The sequence below is a fragment of the Antennarius striatus genome, chromosome 7 (genome assembly GCF_040054535.1).
Source record: "Antennarius striatus isolate MH-2024 chromosome 7, ASM4005453v1, whole genome shotgun sequence".
Lineage (NCBI taxonomy): Eukaryota > Metazoa > Chordata > Actinopteri > Lophiiformes > Antennariidae > Antennarius > Antennarius striatus.
Window position 1 is genome coordinate 24,090,338 of NC_090782.1, and position 21,294 is coordinate 24,111,631.

The following is a 21,294-nucleotide window of genomic DNA, read 5'->3' on the forward strand; positions in this document are numbered from 1 at the left end:
TATCGGCCGTTGTGTGGTTGCAGTACAATCACCCTGCCAAAGAGGGCATCCATGTTCCCAAAGAATGGGGCGGCGAGTGATGAAACAGTTTTCAGCACAATTGTCCCAAATGGTTTATAGCCCAATGGGGCACCTATCAGACATCACTAGCATTTATGAAAGCTAGCCAAATTAAACTCTAACAAACTCCAAATAAACAAAGGTAATTTTTAAAGAACACATGATCTGTAAGCCTGACTGAAGGTCTGAAAGGGATCATTTTCTGATCCCACAGATATGATATGATGATCAGGAATGACATTGGTGGAAACGAAGTAGCTTTTGGGAAAAATGCTAAAACAATATTGCCAGATTGAGGAAGTTGTCATTTGTAAAGGTTCATATCCTCCATTACACTGGTCACCATTTTACAAAGAAAAGGCACAGGATGTGGGCGTCTCAAACTTTGGTGAAGGCACCCACAGCCCTGCACCCTGAATAACGCAAGCAGAACATACTGTGATGTCAAGAATCAAACATGTCCACCCTTTTATAACAAGGATCTAATGCAAAGGTATAAAATAAAAGGTCCCACAAATGTGTCACCACATTCATTTGCCTAAAAAGGTTCAAGTGTGAAGTTGTCTTCCAGCAGGGTCCTCATGTCCAACATCACGTCCTCCAAGGCTCGCAGCAGATTAGCTGCTTTATTGTCTGTGAAGGTCTTGGAATCGTGTAAATAGAACACTGTGAAGTCAATGTGTTCATTAAAGGTACTGTAACACATGCTATATGCATTGTGTTTTTCTGGTGCCATAAATGGTGTACATCCAACCTTAGATGTTACCTGTAGAGAAAGGCAGTGGTGAAAGGAGGAGGTTATCAATGCTGGAAACATTTCAGGAAGAAGAAAACATGATTCTACCGATGTCCTCACAAAACATCCGTTAAACTTGAAACATTCTCATTACAGAAACTTGTTAAAACGGTGACATTGGTGAAGAGTCTATATTAGTTCATGTCATTACCTGAGATGTCACAAGCTTGAAGTCAAAGACTTTGAAGAAGGAACTGTCTGTGAAGATTCCAGGTGTGGTGATGTTCTCCTCAGCGGCCAAACTCTTCAGCCTCAAGAGATGGGTTCTCACAGCTCGTCCATGGCTGGCCTTTGAGATGGAGACAGTTCAGGGTGTTATATTATGGGTTACCAGAGAGGCTACCAGTGTTTCACATGAGAAAATTTGTTTGTCCTCCAGATCTGACAAATGTGTTCAGAGACTTTTTTTTCCCTCATGAAACATCAGTAGCCTGTAAATCTTTGTAAAGTCCTGAATTTGACCGACTTTCAAAGTTTGTCTACTCTCTCGTCACCTCCTGTCTACTTCTCAAATAATATGGCTGATCTTTTACCCAAAAATAACAGTGCTGCCACCTACAGGGAATTAGGTCGTCACTACACTATGGTCAAAGTATGATCTTGATAGGGGGGCACACCCAGCATCCAACGCCCCACCTCCACTGCCATTCTGTCACCTATCAACATCAATGGCATTAAACTAAAACACAAGTCCCCCCCAATAGAGGTGAAGTGGCCTAGTACTTTATCTTAACTGAACACAATACAACAACGACAGAGTGAACGACACTCACCATCATCCCGTACCAGGAGTGTGCCTCCATAGCTTTCTTCATTAGATCAACTTTCTCTGATTTCTGTTTATAAAGAGAAGAAACAACAGAGAACCTGGTCACTCATTGGTGGATGTCATTTTTTTGAGGTTTAGTCTGTTAGGTCCCGTTTGATTTTAATAACGTCTTTCCTCTAGCCCTGTTTCACCTGTCAATTCTAGTCTGTTTAGTCTTTGGTACCATTTAATTTTCTATGTTTCTGCTGTTGTGTGTACGCTCTGTTTTTAATTCCGTCCATTTCCTGAGTTTACCCTCCTGTTTGATAGTCAGCTCTTTCCTGATTGGTGTCACCTGTGTCTCATTTTCCCCTCTTTCCTTGAGTTTATAGCCGGGGAGTTTCTTCTATTTCTCTGCCAGGTTCTTTGCATCTTTTCCTTCACTTACTGGCCACATTCCTTTTGTTTTCTGATCATTTTGTTCTTCATTACTCCTGTTTTTGTTTTTCTACTTTCTTCTGTTTTAGAATGTTTGTATTTGACAAATTTGGAGAAATTTAGTGCGAGGATTGGGAGTAGGCCCAGGATGATATCAATCTGAATATGACCCACTGTTCTGCTGTAGAGTTACACAAGGGGTGACCATCTTAATGTGTAGCATGCCAAGCTTTCAATTGCTGTGTTTGACTTTGATTGTGTCATTCTAGCTGCACTTTAGATAAGTCATCATACCTTTATCTCAGGGTTGTCAAAAGCCTTGACAAAGGAGTCCGAGGTACTTGTGTTTGAATTGATTGTTGTTATCCGACCATTTCTGAATCTACGTAAGGAGACAGCTTCTGCTGTTGGACAGCACTGACGGTGAATCCTGACAAAACAAGTCGTCATTCCATTATTACGAAACCAGTTTTATTTGATGACTTCACGTATCCGTGACGACTGAGAAACTCACCTGTAGTAGGCCAGCTGTATCGCCATCTGTATGAAAGCATCGGGGCTCACCTTGAGGACCTTTAGGGCATTTTTCCCAAAGTGGTTGAACACGCTATCACTCACATCCAGGTTGTGGGCCAGTCTGTGGCGGGAACGGGAGAATTTTTGAGAATGTGGATATTTCAAATGATGCTAATTCATCTACTGTTTCATGTCTGCAGGTTGTAGAGCTGGTAACAAGACAAAACATGAAAACGACTGCATTCTCCTTTAGTTGTTTAGTTTTATGATCATCTGCTGTTAAATGAAGGTTACTTATGAAGTTAGAACAGTTCTCACGTGTCCATGTGCTGCTTGGCCTCATCAATGTCCTTCTTGATCGCAGGTGTGATGTTGAAGTGGAGTTTTTGGGGCATGGGTAAAGGTTCTGAGGGAGATTGCATTACATCTGGCTTTTTCCTTTAGATAGATAGATAGATAGATACATAGATACTTTATTAATCCCGGAGGAAATTGCATTTAGACACACAAGAGAAAAGAACTTGTAGGAAAACCGAGCTAACACACTGTCGCTCTGAGCGAAGCATCTTGAGATTGGTCAAGAACAGAAAGAATGAATGTCATATTTCACACAACAAAAATAAAGATTTGTGATGGAACAGATTGCTTTTTAATTAAGAACATTATCAAAAATACAGAGCAAAGCTTCTCTGGACTTGTGGTTTGGACTGAACAAATGTTGACTCTAGTAACCGGTGAGGTTAGAGATGGATTCATGAGGAGAAAAAACGCACTTCCACCATAAATGCACTTGCATTTCTTTCCACTTACATCATGCTGACGCTGTGATCACAGACAGTAACTGAGACTGTACCATCGAATAACGTATGGCAGCAATTTATACCACATGTCCCGTCTTCTCCAACAATTACCTGAAAACGAGACACACAAAGCGAACATCAGCATCATATCCATTCTGTTCACGTCTGTTTGTGTTCCTGTGTCACTTCCTGTGTCACTCTGGTCATTTAGGTGACCTCAGGTAAATCAACCTGAAGCTGTTTCGCCTCTAATGCAAGAGGTCTCCTTATTGCCTTTCAGCCATACTACACTTAATTCCCATTAGGGCTGGAACCTTGACCAGTGCCAACACCCAGGAAAGAGTTCAGTTCAACTTCAATGAAGTTCTAGCAATTCATCATCAGGCCAAGGCTTGGGGAGGCAGGGGTGAGATCTGTATCCCCCAACTGAGAATATTGTTGAGTGATGGAAGAAACAAATATTAACTTCACTCCAGGATGCTGGAAAATAGCCTCAGATTGATTATTGGAACCATGAGGATTCCATGGAGTCATGGGAGTTCATTCACCCAGTCTACGACTAGTTTGTGGTTCTAAAGAAAACTCGGAACCACGTCTCCTGGGGTGCTTATAGAGTATAGGATACTGGAGTCATTATCATCAAGTCTCTGAATGACCAAAGTGAGAGTTACGTCCTTATGGGTTCCATCACCTGCAGGGACTTATCGAACCAGCGGTTCCCACTGTTCCACTGGCTGCCTCCTCCATGAACCATCTGGTGATACTTGTGATGAGACACTGGGGGCATCGCTCCATCCAGACACACTGTGAAGATGCTGCTTTCTATTGTTGACACCGATTCTCTGTTGGTCTTGTCTGCAAACGTCAAGAACAGTCAAACATTATGATGTGTAACCAGAAAAGACCAGTGCTGGATGTCATACAGCTACGAAACCTTCAGCCGGTACTCAAGTTGTCCTCACCCTTGATCAGGTTAGAGTATGTCTTACTCCAGGTGTGACGATCCTGGGTGGTGAGGATGCCGACGGGCTCAACGTCGGTTTGTTGTGATGAGTTGCGGATCCAGTCCAGCTGAGCACAGAGCTGATCCACGGTCAGCCGAGTCCCGTCACTGTTGTACACATCCAGCTTAAAGAACTGAAGAGGAGAGGGAGGAAACGCGTGACTGCAAGATCCGGTTACTCCCAAAGAGACATTTGTTGCTGCAACTAGCAAGGCACTGTTGTGTTTCATACAATACCTGACAGTTGTGGACTACAGTGATGTGTTTTGGGGGGGTGGTACTCTTGCTGTAGAACACCAAAGAGTCTGACTTCAGTCCAGGAACCTGGCAGGCGGACATCAACTGCTCACACTGCTTCATACACAGCTGCTTCCCACCTATGTATTCCACTGGTAGTGTCCCACTAAAACATTTATTAATTCAACATGGACTTGGTCATTATATCAATGTTAGATAATAAACTAAAGAAAAGGTGCACAGTCCTCACTTGTCATTCATCCTCTTGATGTCCAGTTTTCCTGCTATAGATTTGGCCGCACACCTAAACAGAGAAAACAGACTTCTTCATTTGTTTACGTCTTTCATTTTCAAAATCATCGTGTATTTGGATGATAATGAACGCTTCGACTGAAGGCAACAACGGAAGCTAAAGAAATCGGATGTATGGGGTTTATACATAAACACTTTGTACGATTCACTGGCGTTCCGCGAGATGACATGTATACAGATCTGGAACTAAATCTATTATATTACTATATATTATATCTATTATAAGGGGTGCAGGCTTGTCCATTTTGTGTGTGTGTGTGTGTGTGTGTGTGTGTGTGTGTGTGTGTGTGTGTGTGTGTGTGTGTGTGTGTGTGTGTGTGTGTGTGTGTGTGTGTGTGTGTGTGTGTGTGTGTGTGTGTGTGTGTGTGTGTGTGTGTGTGTGTAATCTTAATAGACAAACAGTTAAGTCTGTGTTTACCTGATCTGTTCCATTGCTGTATCCTGGTGGGTCAATGGGGGGAAGATGAGCGCAGGGTTGGAAAAAATCACCAAAGGACTTCGTAGGTCCAGAAAAACAGTCTTCAAATAATCCTCTGTTAACTGCAGATGGAATGAGACAAATTTAATTCATTGAAAGGACGTAATTACCTGAATTTACTTCATGTTTCAAAAACTGTGGAAATCAATCGGGCAATTTTTTCATGACCTACCCAGTTGTCGGTGCAGTCTGCTCTCTGCTCCAGGCTCCTCTGTAGTCTCTCTCCGACCCCTCCTGCTCTCTGGAACTCCTCCACCAGGTCTTTGGTTCTCTTCAGCTCATCTGGTTCCACCACTGGTTCCAGGGCTCTGAGGTAGAGCTCACAGGTCTGCCGCAAGGGGGGGACAGGCAGACGGGGTAGTTCATTCTGCTGGATCAGGTTTCTGCCGGCGACCAGGGTCACTTGCACTGGTTTCACCAACTGGAACTGCTTCACCATCCCCACCTTTTTATGAGATATAAGAAAATGTTCACCTATTTAGTTACAATCATCAGAAACAAAGGTTCAAATTAAAAAAAAAACTTCCCTACAGTTAGACAATCAAACCAATAGCTTTACTAATATTAAACTTTAAATTGTCAATAATTTAAATAACAGACATTCAGAAACATAGACTTAACCGAAGGTTCTTTACTTACCAAAGTTCTGCTGCAAAGTCTAAACATTTTGTTTTCAGACAAACTCCAACAGGCTGTTGAATAAAAATGAGTGAATGTCTGTTGTGCTAGAAGAGTCTGCCTCTGCCGCCAGCGCTCACGGATTATCCAACACCAGCCGTAGATAAAGGCTGATGATGGTTTGTTTAACGTGACATCATCAGCCCTGTAACCTTTGCTTAGGATTTGTCTTCTCCAAAAACTGATATCCTTCATTAGAATGTGGACAAATGTTCTGTCAACAAAGAAGACAACAGAGACCAACGATCTGCAGTACCTTTTAATGACTTCATGAGACGACATCTTTCCTTCCTTTTTTACTTGACTTGAGACCAGAACCCAAGATTCATTTGATGTCCTCAATCAGAAAGTGTTCAGTAGCAACCGACTGCTGTGACACAGTTGCGTTCAAACCTCTACCAAAGCAGCTCAGTCTCAAACCATCAGTACTCTGACCGTCAAACCCCATGATGAGAGACCTGGGCAACAAACTCCTGTCACCATCTTGATTGGTATACTAGTTATTCGAGAGAAAGGAACTAGTTTTCACACATGGAGTTCGTCTCCAAGATCTACACCAGGAACTTTAGAGGACGAACCTGACAAAGTTTTGCATGAGACCATTTTCATCCAGGAAGTGTTGCAGAACTGTTGTCAACATCCATCCATCAAAAAACAAATATTTGTCCAAAATAACGAAATTCTTTGATGATGCCTCTGGGTGAGGGCATTGTCCAGATAACTGTTGGACTGTTTCTTGAGTCATACCCAAACATCCACAGAATATTTCATCAGAATCTGTTTCTTTCATGTTCTACTTTTTCAGTAGAAAAAAAAACAGAATCAAAAACAAATCAGCACTGGCAAACACAAGCCTTCCTTGGCTGAGCATAAGCAAACACTAGCCCCCAACCTGGTCTGTGGGACCAGAGATAAAATTACCTGATTGTTTCCAAAGGGATTATTCATACTACTACTTCTACTACTACCACTACTATTAGTAGAACTACTACTAGTACTATTACCACTACCAGTGCTGCTACTCTCAATTTGTATACCAATGTTACAATTACTTATAGTACTACTACTATTACTACTACGATTATTCCTACTATTACTGCTACTACTACTATTATTACCACTACTTCTACTTCAACTACAACTAATACCACCACGATCACTGATATTACTACTACTGTTACTGTTACTGTTACTATTACGACTACAGCTATAAATATTGCTACTATTACAACTATTATTATTATTATTATTATTATTAGTAACCTTGGGATATCTTCACATCCTGTTGATTCTTAAATCAACAGGATGTGATTTAAGCAGTCAGCCAACCAAAGATTTCTATTTTGATCCTTATGATTGGACATATAAAGACAGATGGAAGGGAAAAGCTGAGCTAACTCTCTGTTAGCACCACAGGACTACTTGGAAACATTCAATCGAGGGTAAATATTATCTCCTGGGGTTTTATTGACCGGTCATGAATGACTCTGAACCATTTAACACGAAGGTCTTGGCGCTGCACCTGATGCCAAACAGTGCCCCTTCCAGTTGATGCTCTGAAATATGTTTGTGTTTGTTTTAGTCAGAAATCATTCAGCAGGTGTTGTCTTTACTCCTGACTGCCCCACTGAACTCTTGGTATCTTCTGTGCTAAAGGAGTCTGCCTCTGCTGCCAGTATCCACAGATTATCCAACACCAGCTGTAGATAAAGGCTGATGATGGTTTGTTTAACACTGGACACCCAGTGTTCTGGGTAAAGGACATTGTCCAGATATCTGTTTTGCTGTTTTCGTCCACAGAACATTTCATCAGAATCTGTTTCTTTCCTGTTTTACTTTTTTAGTACAAGAAAAACAGAATAAGCAACTCAGCACCGGCAAACACAATTCCCCTTTGGATGAGCAAATGCTAACTTTAGCACCCAAACTAACGCAAACAGAACGGCCCAAGCACCATCAAAGTCTGAATGGTCCCTTGGATCAGAGATAAAATGACCTGTTTCCAAAGGGATTACTCATACTACTTCTACTTTTATTTCTACTATTACTGTTACTACTACAAGTACTAAATACTACAAGTAGTCCTCAACATACGAACAAGGTTGGTTCCAAGAGATTGTTCATATGATGAACTGTCATAAATCGTTAATAATAGTTGCCATTTGAGGTCTTTTAAATGTTATTACTACTCTATATAAAAGAGACTGACCAGAAACAATAACATGACATAAAAACAATATGTGAATGAAATAGAATACAAGTATAACTCGAATTACGGTGTTTCAAGTCACATCATTCTCGATGATATGTCTGTTTTTTTTTTAAAAAATACGCGGAAAATTAAAAATCAACTTAACAGCGTTTACCCAGACTTTATGTAAACCCAACTCTGGTTTGACGGATTATGTTGCAGCATTTTGTTGCTATACTAAACGCTTTGTAATTGAGGACATCATCACATATCGTGAGGTCTGGTATCAGGTCTATTAAGTAAAAAAGAAGATGTTGTCGCATTAAGAGTCATTTAAAAGCACTTCAAATTTTTGGTCTTTGTTGACTTTTCTGTTGACGGTACATTTTTCCATCTTCTAATGAAGGATATCAGTTTTTGGAGAAGACGAATCCTCAGCATTGGTTACAGGGTTGATGATGTCATGTCAAATAAACCAGTGTTGGATAATCGGTGGGCACTGGCAGCAGAGGCAGATTCCATCCAGCACAGCAGATACTGAGAGGTTGGTGGGACAGTCAGGAGTAAAGACAACACCGGATGAATGATTTCTGACTAAAACAAACACAACATCATTGAGGGCATCAACCAGCAGTGGCACTGTTTGGTATCAGGTTCAGTGCCAAGACTTTCATGTTAAATAGGTATGTTCGGGGGTGCTCTCACTTTTTCAATATGTGAGCTGCTTATAAAATGATCACGTCAAAAGAATCTACCAATTGCAAAAAATGCAAAACATATATTTATTTATAATTGTATTGAGAATTCTTTACATGAACAATCTGTGTTAATGTACCTTGTATAACTGCATGTGTCCATGTTGCACCAACACAACACATTTAACTATGTACTTTTTTTTTTTGGTCATTCCTCTGATGACTTGCACTGAATAGAATCAACCAGGCATGCAGAGTCCAGACAGTAGCTGTTGACAGGTAGCCTCAAGCACACTTCAATGATCATCAGCCATGGTGGAACCGTAGCTTGACTTAATAGTCTTCATGATGGAAAAAATTGATAGAGCCCAACTCTGTTCCTGTGTCCGAGCCCGAGTCTGTTCCCGAGTCCGAGCCCGAGTCTGTTCCCGAGTCCGAGCCCGAGTCTGTTCCCGAGTCCGAGCCCGAGTCTGTTCCCGAGTCCGAGCCCGAGTCTGTTCCCTGGTCCGAGCCCGAGTCTGTTCCCTTGTCCGAGCTCGAGTCTGTTCCTGAGTCCGAGTCCAAGTCTGTTCCTGGGTCTGAGCTCGAGTCTGTTCCTGAGTCTGAGCTCGAGTCTGTTCCTGAGTCCAAGCCCGAGTCTGTTCCTGAGTCCGAGCCTGAGTCTGTTCCTGAGTCCGAGTCTGTGTCCGAGCCCGAGTCTGTTCCCAAGTCCGAGCTCGAGTCTGTTCCTGAGTCCAAGCCCAACTCTGTTCCTGAGTTCGAGCCTGAGTCTGTTCCTGAGTCCAAGTCTGCACCCCAGCCTGTCTCTGCTCCCGGACCCCTGTTCCCAACACTTGGCCTGGACTCCATTTGGTTCGGGAGCACGACCCGGACCCTCCCTGGGACCGTTTTTTGATGTTGGGGGTCATGCCTTAAGGGGGGGGTTACTGTCACGGTTCAGTGTGCCTGTGCTGTTTGTGTGGCAGGGGGAGAGGCCAAACTTGTGGGTGGAGCCTCGGCTGCACACCTGTTGCTAATCTCCACACCTGGACTCGATCAGGGTGATGAACATGAGGTTTTGAAGCCAGGTTCTGTCTATGCTCTGTGCCGGTGTGTCTTTGTAGTTTTGGTCCTGAAGTCTTGTTTTGAAGTTCTGTTTTGTAGTTCGGTCTTGATTCGGCCTACGTTCTGTGGATTCTTGCCTGTGTTTGGAGGTTTTTTGCAGTTTCTGATTAAATCATGGACAAAAACTTTGCCAACCCTGTCCTGCGTTTGGGTCCATACCCCGCTCTTCGTGACAAATACTAATAGTACTGGTAGGAGTTGTAGTGGTACAGGTAGTTAAAGTAATGTTAATAGTAATGTAGTAGTAGTAGGAATAGTAACAGTATTAGTAGAAGTAGTAGTCTAATAGTAAAAGTGATAGTAATGGTAATAGTGATATTGCTAAGCTGAGCTAACTCTCTGTTAGCACCACAGGACTACTTGGAAACACCCAATCGAGGGTAAATATTATCTCAGGAGGTTTATTGACCGGTCAGGAATGAATCTGAACCGTTTAACACGAAGGTCTTGGCGCTGCACCTGATGCCGAACAGCTCCACTGCCTGTTGATGCCCTCAAATATGTTAGTGTTTGTTTTAGTCAGAAATCATTCAGCAGGTGTTGTCCTTACTCCTGACTGTCCCACTGACCTTTGTGTTGGTTTCAGAGGATCAGGTAAACATTATTACATTTAAATGGTGGTTCTTTGTTCTTCTGTTCGCTCCTGTCATGGAACTCTGAATCTCATTAATCTAATACCAGGAGGTGAATTAATGTTCCTGAATTATTAACAGCACTGGAAATAGAAAATGTTTATTAATACAAATTTACCAAAGGGAAATTTTACAATTCAATAAAAATAGTCTATAACATCTCCTGCAGTCAGTTCATCAAATGTGCATTGATGTTTGAGTTGCTCCTTTAGACTAAATGTCATGGCCAGAATCTGACAAAAGTGGTTTTTTCAAGGTGAACAAATGTACGTGACAGTTTTGACTCTCTCCAAAGATCTACTCAGTAAATTGACTCATCTTAAGTGGCTTATGCTAATGACTAGCATTAGCATACAAGGGCTCAATGATGTCTTTCAAATTCATAATTTGTCAACAATTGACACTTAATGGTACTCCCAACGACCATCATTGGGGCACCCATGTGGGTCTTGGCGACTGTCGTTGGAATGTGAATAGCGCTGACACCTCCCAATGAGTTGAGGCAACACCAACCACCCACTGAAGAAGAAATGAAGACTCGTGGATGAGAGTCGAAACATCTTCAGGGAACTTTCTACAAGTCCAGTGAATTGATTTAAACAGCTTTCATTAACTATGGCTGAGGATTGCTTTGCTGCTTTTTGCAGATGATGTGATGATGTTTGCATCATTGGCCTGTCACCTGCAGCACTCAGGTGCGCCGGGACGCCTCCCTAGGGAGGTGGTCCTGGCATGTCCAAATGGGGGGAGACCTTGGGGCAGACCCAGGACCAGGGGAGGGATTATACCTCAACACTGGCCTGGGAACGTCTAGGGATGCCCCAGTCAGAGCTGGTGGATGTGGCCAGGGAAAGGGAAGTTTGGGGCTCCCTGTTGAAGCTGCTGCCCCCACGAGCCGACTACTGATAAGCGGTAGAAGATGGATGGATGGATGGATGGATGGATGGATGGATGGATGGATGGATGGACTGTGTCACTGTAGGAACCTGAACTGTTTTACTGCATGAATCTGGACCGCAGGGTCATCAGCCGCCGCCACCAATGGTCTTTAGTTAGTTACATTCATCCAGGCATTCTTGTGGCTTGTTGGTGGTAGTTTGGGTAATGTTAGTTCTATTAATCTGGTTTGTCCGGTGTGGATCTGTCCTGTCCTGGTCTCCTCCTTTACATCTACAGAACAAGTCCAGCTTGTCCATCTGTGACGATGGGAAGAAGAACCTCGCTGTGAAGACGAGGAGGCGACATGATGGCCGACTTCATGTTTCACTGGAGGGTTCCACATCGACATACCTGGAAGTCTACACACACACACATACACACACACACACACACACACACACACACACACACACACACACACACACACACACACACACTGTGCTGATGTAAACAAGCTGAGGTTTCACGTTAATTAGTTCTGACGAGCTGCTTGGTTTAATCCGTCTTCCTCTGTCACACAGACCAATCAGAGCGGCTGATGTCAACCTTTCCCCTCCCCCACTGTGTGTGTGTGTGTGTGTGTGTGTGTGTGTGTGTGTGTGTGTGCGTGTGTGTGTGTGTGTGTGTGTGTTCAGCCTCTTTGTGCCATCCGGGTTGCCGCATTTTAAGGACGGTGCTTGTATGAAGCGACGCTGCGTTCCTCTGAGAGCCGACCACACACTGCTGACCCCCGACACACACTCTCTGTGAGTAACACACCGCCGTCCATGTTGTCAACTTTTTAAACACCTGCTGAGGGTTTTTGTGGGCTCCTCGTTTGTTTTTGATCGTATTCATTGATCTGTTGGTAATCTCATGGTTGATCTGTGAGGAATGGAATCAACTGTTCTTGTAGGAAACACCTAAAGATGTTTCGTCTCTTCTTCACCTCTTCATCTTCAGATCCTGTGGGAGTTCCAGACATTTTAATAGAAACCTCTATTCCTTATTCAGCACAGAGATCGTACTTAGTGACAAGATCCTTTCGTTATTCTTCTTGTCGAAGAAAGAAGCTGATTGTGGTTGAAAATAAAGAGATTCTGGTGAAGTTTTTGTTTTGTAAGCGACTTCCTGGACTTTTTTCAATCGACACTTCCCGTTCCGTTGGTTACGTCTCATGTTTGACGGCCGGTGTCGTTTTATCTTTGTCACCAGAGAGAGGTTGACAGTCTTTATCGATGTTAGCGGCCCTGTTTTCATCTGTTTTGTCAGCTGCTCTCATTTCGCTGTTGTTTTCCTGTCGGTGGTTGATGAGACCGACCAATCTCGAAGTTGATGGACCGGCGCCGTCCTGCTCTGCCTTCATGCTTCATGGGACATTTACACTCAGTCAAGTCTCAGAGGGAATAAACCGACAGCCTCCTGTCACTTCTTTTAGCTCCACAGGTTGTTTAAATATAATCACAGCCAAATGAGAACAGTGTTCAACACTTCTGCGTCTCCACTGTGGATGGACTGCAATTAAAAAAACTAACGTAAAGTCTGGAATATAAGACACTACTCTTTTGTCCCTGTGGTTTAAACATCGATGTGGCTAATTGTTAGGTTTTCCAGGCTAACGGCCTCCAGGGGGTGCTGTGACAGGAAGTATCAGAGAGAGACAGACAGACGGACGAGATATTGTGCCGAGGACATGTTGCACATTACGTACACCACTTATAATGGGAAACAAGTTAAGAAATCCAAATGATTCAGCTTTTAAGTTAAAGGCAATCTATTTGTCTGTTCAAGTAGGAAATGTCACTGTTCACGAAAAAAAAAAAGGGTGTTTAAAAAGTTTAAAGAGCTTTCTGTGTAAATATCTCATGTCACAACACCGACACCTGTGGCTTATGTTCAGGTGCAGCCGAGACATGTACAGGTTTTTTCTTTTAAAATTTATTTGGTGCGGCTTATATTCAGGTGCGCTTAATAGTCCGGAAATGAAGGTAGTGTTTGCTAAAGTAGCGTGGCTGTTTGAGTGTGTCGGCCATTGAATTGTGTCGTGAAGGGTACGCCACGCTAGAAACCTGCTCAACTCGCTTGGATCCACAGTGGAGATGATCCCAAAAAAGTGGTACCAGGTACTTATTCCCCAACAGAGACATTTAAAGTCCTATGCAGCCTCCTTTAACTCTGCTCCATTCGCAGGTCGGGGGTCAGGCTGCATCCTACCGCCCAGCCGAGGTCAGGCGTTGTGCCCTCTTTGTCGGGACACCTCGGTTTCTTGCCCAGCAGCGACTCGGCACCCACTTCGACAAGGCGTCGCCCTCGCGCGGCGTCTCCGACTCGTCGCCTGCGATTTGAAGATGAGACGGAAACGGAGGTGGAGTCTCGCTACCTGGAGCGCCAGAGGCGATGGGCGGGGCAACGAGGGGCATGTGTCCTGGTCTCCAAGCCAGACTTGAGCCTGTATGTCAATGGTAAGGTGGGACAGCAAGGGGGTTCTTGTGGAACAGTTTTAGGAAGCAGGGTCAACCTGAACCTTCAGTCATGCCCATTTATACCTGAAGACTGGGCGCGGAGTTTATACAGATCCCACCTCCACCTGCGGACTGAGCCAATCAGAGAGACCTACATTGGTTCTGTCACACCTGCTGAAACCAGTGATGACGGTCCAAACGCTCAGAGCTTTGCTAACCTCCACCTGAGGACGACCAGTCTGGTGGAACTTAATGCAAATCAAGGGCACCTCCTACAAGCAACGCCCACGGACCTGCCAATCAATCCTTACGCCCCTGATCAACTAACCACTCCCACAACCTCATGGTGTCCGTCATCATCGATGATGTCACAGGACATACGGTTCAGCAGCACGAAGGAAGTGAAGAACCAGAACCAAAACCTGGAGGAACCTGAGGGACCAGCAGGAGTCAAACCCCAGGGAGGTGTCCGATCTGTTGAGGGGTCCGATCTGGAGCTCAGGATGAAGAATTCCTCGTCCTTCTCATCCTCCTCCACCTCAGAGGCGACCGGTGAGCACATTTAGTCACTACTGATGGACAGAACAAATGTCGTAGCTCAAAGCCGTTCCACACTGTTTCACAAGCAGGTAACGTTTTCACATCTCATCCTTTCATTGGTTTACAGCTGAGAACCACGCCCCTCCTCTTTCAGACAGCAGCATTAATGGACAAATCAAGCAGCCAATGAAAGCAGAGATTCAAAGTGACGTCACTCCCGTTCCAGAGCAGTGAGTTTAAACCAATCACATCTGTTACTGTGAGACCACTGAGAGCATTTTTTACTACGTAAGGTTTGCTGTCTTCAAGTTAGATTTCATTCTGCAGTAGAAAATGAAGTTATTCACTAGTGATGTTGGCTCTGACATCATCACACATTCATCCACCTGAACCTGTGAACCCGGACTGTTTCACTATGTGAACCTGGACTGCTTCGACATGTTTCTGAACCAAACTTTTATTCCAGGTTCATTAGAGACGACTCGATTCGTCTCTCTTTGCGGCGTCTTTTCTCCTCCGTCAGACTGGGCAGGACTCGAACCGGCAGCCTTGACCGTCTTAGCTCACGGCCCCTCCCATCAGCACCACCTCAACCGGCCCCCTCACCACCTAAGAAGTCCACCGGTGTGCTAAGGAAAACTCTTTCTGTCCAGTCCCTCAGTGTGGTGAGAGCGTCATCTTCATCGGCTGCACATTTTCATTGACCACCAGGGGGGGTCACCCTTCTTCTTGTCTAACCCGTATATTTCCTGTCTCTCCACCAGGGGTCACCAATTGTACAACTGAGGAAGTTGTCGTCAGTCCAAAATCTTTTGTCGGAGAAGAAGAGAGATCGTTCTGCTGACTACAGACCAGCTGCTGACCAGTAAAGGAACAAAGACATTGAGATTAGCCCATTATCTGCAGAATAAATGCGACCAATCACATCCTGTCTTCCTGTTTTTCTGCTCCTCAGGGTTCTGCATCGTTGTCTCAGTCTGGAGGACGTTGGTTGTCCCAGTTCAGTCCGTCATGTTGGCCGGGTTCTGGAGGTTTGTTCCGATGGAACGTTTCTGCTGGAGATCAGTCGACCCAACAACCGAAAGTTTGGCTTCATCATCAGCAGAGGGAGACGACGCGCCGACTCAGGTACTGTCGGCCCCCAATGCTGACTCAGCATGTTCTGGGTTTGGAAGTGGCTTCGTGCTAACACTGCTAACAGTGTACTCGTGTGTCCCGTAGGTGTGTACGTAGAGGACATGGCGGACGGCGGCACTCAGAAGCTGTACGCCGGCCTGCTGGCGGTCGGAGACGAGATCCTGGAGGTGAACCAGGAGAAGGTGGCCCACCTCAGCCTGGACCAGGTGACCCGACTCCTGACCCAGAACACCTCTGCCACCGTTCGAGTGCTGCGACACCACAAGGCGCCTCCCCAGTGATCGCCATGATGGCGTCAATCAAGGTCCGAGCCCAAGCCCCAGGTGAAGGTCTACCGGTGTGACAAGTAGCGGAAACCATCCATTGATGATGTCATTGATCAATCTGAAAAGCGATTGATCGTTTTGAAGATGAAAACACGTGAGATCAGAGTTTGGTTTTCTACTCCTTAGTTTATTGAAATAAAAGTCACCTGCAGACACAAATATTTCAGTCAGACGTCAACGAGACAATGCTTTCGATCAATCAATACCACAGTTCAAAGGATCAATACAGTTAACGATCAGTCTGTTCATGCTAACAGGATCCCGAGCGTGTACTTGAATACCAGTATTATTAGCATTGTTTCAGGCTCTATGTTGGACGATGAAGACTTTGGGAAACAGGAAGAATAAAAGAAGACCTGAACACTGTGGCTGCATTTTACTTTGACAGGAACAGGAAGTTGTTGTTTTTTTAACGTCTCATCACCCGCTATGCGTACCTTCAGCATCTTGATGTGGAACGATGTGATTGGTTGCTTCATTTTATAAAACCAGACACAAACACAAACAGAAAAAAACTAAACACTTCATTCGGGAAAATTAGCTGAACAAGAAATACTCGTTTAAATTAAAAGTTCAAAATGCAAAAGCAAACATTTAGTAAAATTCAACGATGTCAGTCTCAACAGAAATAACATGATTCCTCTTCTCATCTTTTGTCCATTCCTGTTTAAATTTTTATTGTGACAGTAACAGGAAATCCTTTTAAAACTTTCAATTTTAACATCTTGTGTACCATTTACGTTTTTTCTGGGGGGTGGGGGGGTGTAGTGATGTGATTGGCTGCTGCTACACAGCTCCCCTGTTCCTGGTTTGATTTCAGGACAGCACTGCTCCACAATAATAGCCTTTTCTTAAGATGGGCTTTTATTTTGGAGGAGCTGCAGGAAGTCTGAGGTCTGAACTACAGACATATCAACAGTATTAAGGATCAATAAACTGATCCGAGTCAGACCAGGAAGGAAAAAATGATCGGCTAAAGTAAACACAACAAAATACTAAACATCAGTCAATGATATAAAAACTGTAAACAGAAACAGGAAGTTTTAGTGTTCTCAAGGTTAAAATGTGGTTAAACTGGAGTTAAACTGAAGTTAAACCAGAATTAAACTGAAGTTAATCTAGATTTAAACTGACGTTAAACTGGAATTAACATGGACTTAACCTGGACTTAAATTTAGGTTAAACTAAAGCTAAACTGGAGTTCAACTGAAGTTCAACTGCAGATAAAATGGCTTACACTGGAGTTAAACTGGACTTAAACTCAGTTAAACTGTAATTTAGGTGGGATTAACTGGAGTTAAACAAGATTTAAATTGTAGCTAAACTGGAGTTAAACTGAGATTAAACTGGAGTTCAACTGGCGTGAAACTGGAGTTAAACTGGACATAAACTAGAGGTAAAATTGGGGTTACACTGGATTTAAATTGTAGTTAAACTGGAGTTAAACATGTTAAAATGGAGTTAAACTTGAGTTAAACTGAAGTTAAAACTGGAGTTTAACTGGATATTCTGAGCCCTTCTAATCAAACAGACAAACATGAAAACTTTAGTCGACCACTCAAAGAACCAAAGTGCCTTTCAAGGGACAGTCCTGGAGATTCCAGTCCAGTCCAGCCCAAAGTGGGGTTCAGTGGGTCTGTTGGTTCAGCTTAACAGAAACCAGTTCAGACTGGTCAACACAAACTGACTGATGAAGGCTGCTGGTCTTAGCCTGGAACCGAACTGGAACTGATGGCGACTACAGGAAATACTGCTTTACATTACAGTTAGTTTAAGGTGGACTGATGGGTTCTAGCGGTGGAGTTAGTCAGTTTCCAGGATCCTGATTGGTTGATTACTCTGAAAGAGCAGGTGTGTCACCTGTCCTCAGGCATCAAATCCCAGAAGGCTTCACTTCCAGGGTCCAGCTGCTTCAGGATCATGACTTTATCCAAGTGAGTTCCATTCCAGGAAAGATAAGAGTCTCAAGAAGTCCAGAAGAGTCACGTAGAGTCCAGAAGAGTCCCACAGAGTCTACAAGAGTCCCGTAGTGTCCAGAAGAGTCCCATAGAGTCCAGAGGAGCCCCTAAGAGTCCTGTAGAGTCCAGAAGAGTCCCATAGAGTCCACAAGAGTCCCGAAGAGTCCAGAAGAGTCCCATAGAGTCCAGAAGAGTCCCGTAGTGTCCAGAAGAGTCCTGTAGGTCCAGAAGAGTCCCATAGAGTCCAAAAGAGTCCTGTAGTGTCCAGAAGAGTCCTGTAGAGTCCAGTATTGTCCCATAGAGACCAGGAGATACCCATAGAGTCCAGAAAAGGAAAGTCTAATGGAGTTGAGCGTCCAGGAGACAACAGGACTAGAACAGGTTCTGCGCTAACGGAAAGATGCAGCCATCAGAGGATGATGAAGAGGAGGATGATGACGAAGAGGATGGCGAGCAACACACCGATTGCGCACCACTGACGCCGATCTGCAGAGACAGAAACATCCCGATGACAACCAGACAGTCCACTTCCCTCTGTATGGACTAGTTCTAGTGAAAATGCTAACGCTAGTTACCGCTGGTCATGTGAGACACTTTAGCCAGTTTCTTCATGACGTTGTCGAGTCTCGACTGAGTGTTCTCCATCTCGTGGCCGAAGTCGTCCAGCATCCTGCAGACATGGTTTCACAAGTCAGACACGGAATCAACCGGAAAACAACCGTATCCCTGACCGCCTCATGCCAACGGAACAACCGGATCGGGACGCGCCCCCGCGGGTTCTACTGTAACATGCAGCAAGTTCTGGGTTGGTGGTGGGTCTTACACGGCCTGCTCGTCCAGCTCCATGCCAATCCTCTCCGACATGTTCTTCAGGACTCCGATGGTTCCCGACACGAGTTCCAGCTGCTCGTCCTGCTGCTCTGCCATCAGCTGATCAACACAGACACATGACTCGATTCCGCTTCTGGCTTCGACGTTAGCTCTTCTCGTTGCTCGCGCGCTAGCCTACCTGCTGCTGGACCTGCTGCTCCTCTATGAACTGAGAATTGGCGTTCTGCAGCTGACGGTCCAGTCGGCTGTATTTATCCGGCCCGGGCTGCCAGATCGGACCCTGAGCGTCGCGATCGCCGAGCAGAGCCTGGATGTCCAAACAAACACAGTCAGTTTTCCTTCAGCAGCAGATCTACATCCAAACTGGGACTACAGAGAGCTGAAAATCCAGACTATAATCTCCAGGAACATCCAGGAGCATTCAACAGATGTTTGGAGAGTCCACAGACCTCTTGAGAACAAGGATGCTGCTGTGTCTCTGGATCTGGAGACGCTTTTTAATTTTTTATTCCAGAAAAAGTCTTTTTAAAGTGTTTCCCAGGAGGAACGTGAACTTTCTAGAGGTGTTTGCTGGAATTATTTGCTGCACAATAAGTGAAATTATTCCACAGTTTTGTGTCTCTTCACACACACACTCATAAAATGTGACCTCTCACCTGTTTGTTCTTCCTTTCCATCGAGGCAGCAGCGGGACTCGACATCTGCCCTTTCATTTCCTTTTTGAGACATGAAGTCAATCAGACCAAATCAGATCGGATCCCCGACGGCCAATCAGATCAATCGCAGCCGGCAGAAGCATCTCACTCAACGTTCGATGAGTGTGATGACGCCTACCTTGACGGTTTGTCTGGTGCTGGTGATGAAGGCTTTCCTCTTGGAGAGCTCAGCCGCATCCAGGTTGAACTTCTTGGGGTTGGACTCGACGATGCGTTCACTGACCGTTAAGAAACTAGTTCAACACCAGCGCGTTCAGACACGATAAAAACACTTGTCTGTTTGAAGGATATTGATGGTCTCATCGAGGTCCTCCAGGTCCCACTCAATGGAGCGCAGGCTGTTCCTCAGCTCATTGGTCGTCCAGTCCATTTCCTCCTTTGGGGCTCCGCCCCCCTCCTGCAGGAGTTCTCTCCATCTGTGGTGGAGGCTTTCAGCTGCGTTCACTGCCTTCTGCACTTCACTGTAACCAAAGACATAAAGTTTGATCTACAATTTGTTTGACAAACTTATATCTCGAGGTTCTACTGTAGTGTTATCTGAGGAAGTACAAATACTTTATTTTTGCCAGTGCCTGTACTGCAGGGCTTCAACCACCAGGTGGCGGTAAAGTCTGCAACCCAAACAAAAGAATTCCTCTAGAAAACTTTAATCTCTCATGTTTGAGTCCAAACTAAAGTCATGCAACACTGTTGTTGTTGATTTTCAGCCATCGTTCCACCTTCAGACAGTGTTCCCATCTCTTCTCCCCGTCAGGAGCCTGTGAGGTCATTTATGTTTGTTAACAACAAACAGATGGCGGAGCCTTCCGTCCGTCCGCGACTCACTTCGTCCTTTTTTTTTTTTTTGGTGCCATTTTCTGGAAGTCTACTGATTTGGATCGAACAGCACCACCAGAAAAGGTTCGGAACGCAAACACCTTAAACATAAAATAAGGTAATTCTAAAATAAAACACGAGTTGCTGGATTAAAAACTTGATTCTCCTTCCAAAACAAAGTGGAAACCTTTAAAGTGTCCCAAAAACAAATGTGTTATTTTTGACTCCTGCTACTCTTCAGCTACATGCTAACCTCCTCATTTAAGAAACCTTGTTAGCCTAACGTTAGCATAGCCGTCTGCTAGCCGCCTTCTCAGCCTGTTGAACCTGTTAGCATTCATTATCTCCCAGCCATCAGCTCCACGTACAGCGGCTAGCCCCTGTTAGCACTAGCTTCATTAGCACGGTGTGAATAGTCTGACCCCTTGACGACGAAGAAGGGGTCTTCCATGGACATGTCGGCGGTTCGGGTTCAGACACGACGAGGCTCCATCACACACACGCCGTCCGGATCCGGATCCGTTACAACAGTCCGTGCTCTGGGTCAGATCAGACGGGGCTGAGCTCCATCAGGCTGCCGCTGGGCTCCTGCTTGTTTACAAGCAGCAACGGCTTCCGCAGCGGAAACGGCCGATGACGTCACGCTGCCTCAGCTCAGGTAAACGCCAAAAAGAAAAAAAAAAATTTGGAAGAAAACTTTCATTTTGCTAAAAAAAAAAAAATATTGAAACAGCCAGTCCTTGTAATCAAATGTGTAATTTAATTCTCCTAACACGTGTGAGTAATAATTATAGATATTATAATAATTAATTATTACAAATATTAATTATTAGAATATTTTTAATAATTAATTAATAATTACTAAAATAATATTTTTTGTTATTTTATGTGACTAATTTGAG

General features: G+C 44.3%; 4 protein-coding genes across 4 annotated transcripts; 2 read left to right on the forward strand and 2 right to left on the reverse strand.

The window, feature by feature from the left end:
• Positions 1 to 598: 598 nt before the first annotated feature.
• On the reverse strand, positions 599 to 5,827 carry LOC137599468 (carnitine O-acetyltransferase-like). The gene is made up of 13 exons (XM_068320421.1): positions 5,561 to 5,827; positions 5,329 to 5,450; positions 4,849 to 4,902; positions 4,599 to 4,764; positions 4,321 to 4,495; positions 4,050 to 4,213; positions 3,369 to 3,469; positions 2,877 to 2,996; positions 2,557 to 2,679; positions 2,337 to 2,472; positions 1,630 to 1,692; positions 1,008 to 1,145; positions 599 to 703 (listed from the first exon to the last, which is right to left on the reverse strand). The coding sequence occupies exons 1-13, from the start codon at positions 5,825 to 5,827 to the stop codon at positions 599 to 601; spliced, it is 1,734 nt and encodes a 577-aa protein (XP_068176522.1).
• A 3,374-nt stretch (positions 5,828 to 9,201) lies between these two features.
• On the forward strand, positions 9,202 to 9,847 carry LOC137599469 (protein TsetseEP-like). Its single transcript, XM_068320422.1, has 2 exons — positions 9,202 to 9,217; positions 9,318 to 9,847. Exons 1-2 carry the CDS (start codon positions 9,202 to 9,204, stop codon positions 9,845 to 9,847), a joined length of 546 nt encoding a protein of 181 aa, XP_068176523.1.
• Positions 9,848 to 12,286: 2,439 nt separating this feature from the next.
• LOC137599444 (uncharacterized) lies at positions 12,287 to 16,034 on the forward strand. The gene is made up of 7 exons (XM_068320392.1): positions 12,287 to 12,373; positions 13,797 to 14,620; positions 14,736 to 14,838; positions 15,075 to 15,273; positions 15,373 to 15,473; positions 15,564 to 15,736; positions 15,830 to 16,034. Exons 1-7 carry the CDS (start codon positions 12,309 to 12,311, stop codon positions 16,024 to 16,026), a joined length of 1,662 nt encoding a protein of 553 aa, XP_068176493.1. The 5' UTR covers positions 12,287 to 12,308; the 3' UTR covers positions 16,027 to 16,034.
• Positions 16,035 to 16,806: 772 nt separating this feature from the next.
• On the reverse strand, positions 16,807 to 21,097 carry stx6 (syntaxin 6). Its single transcript, XM_068320400.1, has 8 exons — positions 20,815 to 21,097; positions 19,868 to 20,037; positions 19,695 to 19,789; positions 19,517 to 19,576; positions 19,039 to 19,167; positions 18,853 to 18,959; positions 18,605 to 18,699; positions 16,807 to 18,515 (listed from the first exon to the last, which is right to left on the reverse strand). The coding sequence occupies exons 1-8, from the start codon at positions 20,847 to 20,849 to the stop codon at positions 18,439 to 18,441; spliced, it is 768 nt and encodes a 255-aa protein (XP_068176501.1). The 5' UTR covers positions 20,850 to 21,097; the 3' UTR covers positions 16,807 to 18,438.
• Between the last annotated feature and the right edge of the window lie 197 nt (positions 21,098 to 21,294).